Source organism: Lupinus angustifolius, unplaced genomic scaffold (genome assembly GCF_001865875.1).
Source record: "Lupinus angustifolius cultivar Tanjil unplaced genomic scaffold, LupAngTanjil_v1.0 Scaffold_22_4, whole genome shotgun sequence".
In the NCBI taxonomy this organism is placed as follows: domain Eukaryota; kingdom Viridiplantae; phylum Streptophyta; class Magnoliopsida; order Fabales; family Fabaceae; genus Lupinus; species Lupinus angustifolius.
In genome coordinates, this window is record NW_017719762.1 from 13,185 (window position 1) to 20,616 (window position 7,432).

General features: G+C 32.8%; 1 protein-coding gene across 2 annotated transcripts; it reads right to left on the reverse strand.

The window, feature by feature from the left end:
• Positions 1-370: 370 nt before the first annotated feature.
• Positions 371-6,909, reverse strand: LOC109338328 (equilibrative nucleotide transporter 3-like). 2 transcript variants are annotated; one of them, XM_019575537.1, is made up of 10 exons: positions 6,891-6,909; positions 3,398-3,462; positions 3,039-3,143; positions 2,405-2,560; positions 2,152-2,295; positions 1,961-2,066; positions 1,395-1,567; positions 1,140-1,300; positions 741-999; positions 371-564 (listed from the first exon to the last, which is right to left on the reverse strand). In XM_019575537.1, the coding sequence occupies exons 2-10, from the start codon at positions 3,428-3,430 to the stop codon at positions 457-459; spliced, it is 1,245 nt and encodes a 414-aa protein (XP_019431082.1). In that variant the 5' UTR covers positions 3,431-3,462; positions 6,891-6,909; the 3' UTR covers positions 371-456. The 2 variants fall into 2 exon arrangements, with proteins under 2 accessions (XP_019431082.1, XP_019431081.1); XM_019575536.1 differs by lacking the exon at positions 6,891-6,909 and having other exon boundaries at positions 3,398-3,614.
• Positions 6,910-7,432: the final 523 nt, after the last annotated feature.

The window sequence follows — 7,432 nt, forward strand, 5'->3', positions numbered from 1 at the left end:
CAGTCCAGACTCCAGAAGCCATTTCACTGATTCAACGGTCGAATTGATGCAGTCTAGTTTTAACAACTACTCATAAATTAAGCACAACATATTGTTTGGGCCGTAATTCTTTTGACCTTTAAGCATTTTTAAAGGATTTTTATTGATTGAGAAAGAGAAAAAAAACCCAAAAATGGATGATTTTATAGTTGGGAATTGATTTTATGTTGTTGAGCCTCAAGCCTAGTATGGCCAATGAACAACCATTATGGTTTATAAATGTTAAATTTGCAATGTCATATATCAGATGTTTAATTTCATGAGTCTCTTTCAGAAAGCTTTATGCTAGATTACCAATATTACAGCCATTTTTTAATTGAACAAAAGAACGTGCAATAAAGAAAGAACTATGAACACTTTTTTCCCCCACAGAGAATGTCTCATAGAATACTCATTTGGCGTGGCTTGATTGAGATCTCACCACCCTTTACCTATTAACCACAACCAGTCTAGTGTCACCCCTGCAAAAATACCTCCAAGAATAAAAAGCACCAGCAGGTTCCCCAAGGCATTTTGTTCCGGACCCTACAATAAAAGGAGCAAAAGTCAATACAAAAGGAAATAAATTTATTACAACTTGAATACCAAAACACTCTCAAGTTCTATCTATAAATAAAATGATACAAGTGTCATTGCATTTTGTTTTTTAATACTTCCGTACCGGAGAGGATTTAGACTATATAATTGTATGTCGAACTCACCTTGTAACCTTTTGGTGCAGAAGTTAGAACACAAACAGTGAGGTAACCATTGGATAACCCCAATAAGGATGTCAACAATATCATCCAACCTTGGTCACCATACTTTGCAGTGAAATAAAATGCCGGAATAAGTAAGAAACGGCAAACAATTGCTATAGTAATCAACTTCCGCGACTCCAGCTTCAAGAACTTCAAGAGTGGAATGTATCTTCCTATCAGATCGCCGACATTATACATTGCGATTAAAATGAGAGCATACCTGAAACCATTGGAAATATCGACTGATAAATTGTAACATATAATCACAGAACACATTTCTTGCCTTATTGTTGTGTCTAATCATAAGAGAAGCTAGAATAAAGGAACTAAACAAGTTATGTTGTTATAATGTACACATACCAAGTGCCCAAACTGTGTGATCCAGTATCTTCCGAAAGGAACCCAGGGAAAATTGATAGTGTCAACACATAAGTGAGGAATAGATCAAGTGCGTAATCGATGTTTTCCAGTAATAGTTGCTTGTTTCCTTTTCTCTCTAACTTTTTTGCACCTTCCTCTTCCTGAAAAACCATCCTTAACATATAAGCTGAATCTTGACTAATGAGAAAGTTTTTGGGAAACTTTTGGAAAGAAAAAACGAAGAAAGAAACGAACTCCTTCGGGTAATGTCTGGATGCCACCAGCTGCAAGGTCAGCTGAGACAGTTTTGGATCCTTCTGATGCTGCTTTGGAACGATAGTACTTCACAATTGGAAGTTTTGGAAATACAAGGGCATAGAGAAAAACACAAAGTAGCTCAAAGAATGTTGATATGGCAAAAAATAGAACTGCAAGAAAGTATAACATAACAAGTTGTCAGTACTTCCAACATATTATAACCATTGTCCAAGGATGAAACTCGATGCAATGATAAGGTTGCCCTTGTAACTTGAAACCTCGTCCGCCGGGCCACCTTTTTTTAATTATAAGATTAATATGTTCGTGAATTGAGATTTAGCTTAAAAATTATTTTGCAAACTCATTCCAGACAAATTGACCAAACATAAAATGAGGCTGGTGACAATAAGGGAGTTATAAATCTTGTCATGCTAAGCATCAAACCAGACCAAATATTATAATGAGACTTATAGCAAGTAGCCTATGAAAGTTTTCACTCAAAGAAGAAAAAACTGTAAAACAAGAAACAGTTGACTTCTCAGGTATTGGAAAGTAGAACATACTTGCTCCTTTGCGAAGACCATCCTTTGAATTATCAAATGCTGCTTTTGTAATAAACCTTAAAACAGAGGTTAATGCACCAGATGCTGCCAAACCAGCAAGGAAAGACTGCAAAAATAACAATATCAAATAAATTCATATACAGAAGGCAATTTCAATAATTTCATATTATCGAGTCACTAAGATAGCGGACCTGAATGAACTCCGGTCGCATGTAAGACAGGTCTCCCACCATTCCACCTTGGACATGACCATCTGCAACTCCAAAAGCACCACTGATTGCACAAAGACCAATGAAATATCCGAGTCCTCCTTTACCAGAAGTTGCTAAATTCAACTACACCAGAATTATAAGAAAAGTAAAATCAAAACCATCCTAAAGCATTCAAAGTGTAGAAACAAGTGACTATGGCTCTGCACCATAAGTAAATTTGATTATGACTTACAATTAACACCAACAAAGTGCTAATGAAAAAAAGAATATATCCAAATAGATTCCGTGTTCGTGTATTGAGTTTTGCCTCGTTATAAGCCAGTATTCCAAGTGTTCCAACTGCAAATGGCTGATATACAAGAGTAAGCACCCTAGAGGAGTGGTATTTCTGCACAAGGAGAAAAATACATTAAACAAATTTATTTTCCAAGATAATTCTATTCTATTATATAACAATTACAAAATCTGAGAATTACATAATGCTAATTGAGAGTAAGAGACATATATAAAACAAAAGGAAAGCACTGTAACTATATTCATATGGAAGATTTAGCAAGTCCATCAATATAAATTGGTATTGTTTTTGCATAAAATGCAACCATGTGATTAAAATAGGATAACCATACAAGAAGTTCATTTCATCATCATTCACCCTTCAACATACAACTGCAGATTAAAAAAATTAAAAACTGCAGAAGATAAACTAAAAGCTAAAACTAATGATGAAATTTGTTGTTTATTTCAAGAGGCATGCTTTGGAAACTTGGGTCACTCTGGTGTTTTCTTTAAAAATAATAACAAAGAGACTTCAAAGTTCTTATCAAGTCTAACCCAATTTCTTAATGGCATAAAGTTACATCAATTACCGGAAACAAGGAACTGTAGTAATCTTCTATTGTCAGCATACTGTTCCATGAGAAAAGACATCCATTGCCAAGAAGCCAGCAGACCAATATTGCAGCATATTTTCCCTGTTTGTTAATGCAACAAAAATACAAAATTAAGAGTAAAATTCACTATATGTTCCTCTATGCTAAAGTAGTAACTGACTGAAGCACATATACAGAGATCACTTGTAAACAACTGTGTTTCATTTTTTATCCCAAACTAATTAAATTTTAATAAGTAATATAAAAATGTTACTTTTTATTTTCAAAAGTTGATTTGCTCGGTACAAGAAATGAGACACCCTTTGAGACATGTGATCTCTGTCCGAAGCACATACCTCAAGACGTTTTGAAGGCTCATTGTCTGCCATGGCTGCCTTGGATGCTTCTATTCAATCTAGTTCTTCAATAATGTAAGGCTTCAATTAATACTAATCTACTTGAAATATATATATAGTAGAAACTGAGCCACCCCAAGCAACACCTTTATATTAATAGTCGTGACATGTGCCAGTCAAATAATTGTGATAACCACCCAAACGTGTATAAAAGAAAAGTATATGTTAAGTGTTTTAAGATGTCAAATAAGAAAATTATACTAAAAATATAGAAATTTAATATACTAGGAATCTCAACTTATATAATATCTTTTTTATGTCAACTTGTTAGTAGAGGAATGAATACTACTCAACAGCGCCCTAATGACAATAATGTTAATGAAAAAAGTGTATCCTACATTTCGGAATTACTTGCCAGATAATACATTTTTTGGCTTAAATGCACTTTTATCCTATAGTTGGACGATTTGGTAAAACTATCTACAGTTGAGTGTAATATATATATATAAATCAGTTCTAAATATTTATAAATATTATGTACATCATTCATTTGTATTACTTTTTGAAGAAGAATCTATCAAATCTATTATGGTTAAAAGTGAATGGTGAATGATGGACTAATAGTATATAAAACTCTTATACTGTTTATTTCTCAATCCTTTTGCCCGATCTTAGGAGTTAGGTCTAGTTGTGTATCTCCATATTCATTGTTGTACCATGCTGCTGTTGTTATGGTTTTTCGTTAAATTGCTTTGATTTGAGTAAAGATAAATTTTTTTAGTTTGAGTTATTTGTGATTTTGTCTCATGGATCGGTAATGGTGTAATTTATTATGTGTTCCAATGAAGATTTGTTGTTGAAGAAACGTTATGTTTAGGGTTTTTCAAAAAAAACATATTTATTTTAAAATGTCAGACTTTAAATTATCCAAAATGTTTATTAAGTCTAACATACCGGTTTATTTAGTTATATTATGCAATATGTTTATATTATATAATTTTAATATAAAAATGTATACAAAAATATAATTTAATTGTTAGGGTTAGAAAAGTCTAATTAAAAGTAGAAATATTAGTATATTTAAATATATACATAATGACATATTTCAAGATTATATAATATAACCAGCTTTTAAACATGCTAACAGGTCAGACATAGGCTTTGAATTTTTTTTAAACAGACTAACAAGTTAGACCCAGACTCCTATATGCTATATAGGTTGGGTCTGTTTAAGGCAAAATTTGATCAGACCTGTTTCCACCTTAGTTACTACGAGGTTGAAGAGAGTATGGAGTTGTTATGGGTTGTTTGGATTTGAAGGATGGTTATAGTGCATGATATCATTTGGTTCCCCGCAAAACCTGTATAATCCAGCCAAGTGAACCATATAATATAATTTGGTTTGATTTGGTTCTTCAAAGAATAACCATGCACATTCATGCCATGAAAGTTTAGGGTAGGCAATACGGGTCAGTCTGACCCAACCCGCTTTTGGTCTGTTAAAATATGGGTTGGCCTGACCCAACCCTTATTGTTAAAATGACTGAAAATGTCATCCCAACCCATATTTGGTAAGGCTAGCAGGCCGGCTGGCTGACCCGTTTTTCTCTCTTCAAAACACATATTTATAACCAACTCAATCACAATTTCAAAAATAAATAATCATCATGCCTCATAAATGTCTTTTAAAATAAAAAATCACAAACAAAAGTCCACAATCTCACAATAACATATTGTCCTAGTTTAAAACTTGTAAGTTCTGAACAACAAACCATCATAATCTTAAACTTTTAGACTCATAGTTCACAATAAAGCTTCTAACTCATAAGCTTTAAACATTAGATGCTTTGTTGGAAAAAGATACCTCTACTTTTCTATTACTACCATAATCAACATCTTTCAAATCTTTTTATTTTTCATCATCTACATTATCATTAGAAAAAAAAATGATAATTACATTCTTGATCCTGGATTGATGAAATTTGCATAGGTACATTATTGTTGATGAAATTTAATGTATTTAAATGATGATTACATTCTCGATCATTGGTTTCATAACAAAATAAAAATCATTAGAACAAATAATTTGATCATAGGTTGCCATGAAGAGGTACCACTATGGATCGTAATACAACCCAACCTAGTCCGACCCAGCACAACCCGCCTTTGGCCCGCCCAAAATATGGGTTGGTCCGATCCAACCCTTATTGCTAAAAGTGCTCAAATCCCCAGTTCAGCCTGCTAAAAATAACAATCCAAACGGGTTGGCCCGTCGGGCCAAACCCATATTACCATCCCTGCATGAAACTAGCCATGCGATTTGCCTTACTTGAATACTCAAACATGAGTAGTATATTCATATCTATACAAGTGTCATTCAAGCTTAAACATATTATATCACTATATCAAATCTTACATAAAATTATGGTATCCCACGTAATAGAAGCATAGTACTATAGTGGATGATGTAGTAGACTGACCTTGTATTTTCTAGTGATGAATATGTTCAAGTCAGTATTTATTGAGAACCAAAGTAAATAGATGATAATTTTCATGGGGACTAATTTCCTCTGTTTATATCATGTATGACAGGCTTACCTTACCCTGAAAGTCTACTCTTCGGCCTATAAGATTCTTAGGCACCCATAAGGATGCCATTACCTTGTAGTTATCTTGTAGGCTTCCTAGACTTTTTTGGGGGAAAAGGTCTTGGCCATGGTTTTCATCTTATTGGTCCATTTCATATTAAGTTGGTTGACCCATAGACATATTAGTCACTCATGATAGGTCAAATACACATTAGACTTGTGGCATTGAACATTTGGTAAAATAAAAACATAATTGAAAATCTTTTGACAATTGAAATTTGGCATCTTGGAGTTATCAACTTATCATGGTTATTCCAATCTCCAAAGAAGTACACCAAGGAAAAAAGACTAATAAGTAACTACATATTCAATCATATTAAAGTTAGAAATGAATCAAATTTGGGCTCAGCTCAATAAGAATTGAGCTAATTCAAAACTCGATTTGGGTTTGATATCATGTGTTTTTTTCAAAAGCTCAAACTCCACTCATATTGAATTTGTGAATTATTTGACTCTATTCACAAGCTCCAATTGATTTAGTTTGTCACGAGTTTACAAACTGTTTAATTTAACTCATTAGTTTAACCAGTTTTATTAGTCAGCTCAAATTATAATTATTTGTTAATATGTATAAATTTATTTTTTATATATAATTGAGTTAGTTCATAAAACTAATGAATCAAATTTCCAACGAATTGAATTAGTTTAATTCATTATTAGGTGACCATTGAAAAATTGCAAGATAATAACAATTTAAAAGTTAGTTACCAATTTTGTGATGGTTTTTTAGGCATGTGAGAGACAAGTAGGAAATGAGAAACAAAAAAGAAGCAAATCATGCACCAATAAAGTGAAGGATGAAGGGAAAGGGGAAGAACATGAAGGGAGGGCGAAGGCGAACTTACTATATTTCTCCAACTTTACAAGATACCTACTGTACAGGATGACGATTGTTGTGAGATATGAAAAGAAATCATTATGTAAGGGATGACAGGTGAGATTCTAGGAGGAATTAGAATAGTTGTAGTAGGCAAAGCTGAAAGTGCAAAGTGTCAAGGATAGCACTAGTAATACTTTGTCTATGTTTTGATGAAGGCAAGGTTCTATTAAAGTTTGAAGATGGCTCAATAATCAACATGCCTAATGTTAATTTGGTCATATCTAGACTAGGATATAAATAGAGTCATTATTCTAAGTAGTATGGGATGTGTGCCGTAGTAAGTGAGTATAGGTGAGGTAAACCTAGGTACAAGTCTCTCAAACCATCTTAATTGTCATATCATATACATGAGATATATCATCTAGTTAATTGTATGTTCATGCATTAATCATACATGTTATATGTACATATTAGGCATATTATAATTGCTAGAACATGTATATAAGTTGTGCATAACATATGAGAACTTTACCTTTTGAACCATATATGTTAATATGTCAGTTAATC

Coding starts and splice junctions, on each gene's coding strand:
- LOC109338328 (XM_019575537.1), bottom strand. CDS start 3,430: ATGGCAGACAATGAGCCTTCAAAACGTCTTGAG. Junction 2,067..2,151: donor TGCGACCGGAGTTCATTCAG/GTCCGCTATCTT, acceptor TTATTTTTGCAG/TCTTTCCTTGCTGGTTTGGC. Junction 1,568..1,960: donor TGGTCTTCGCAAAGGAGCAA/GTATGTTCTACT, acceptor ACTTTCTTGCAG/TTCTATTTTTTGCCATATCA.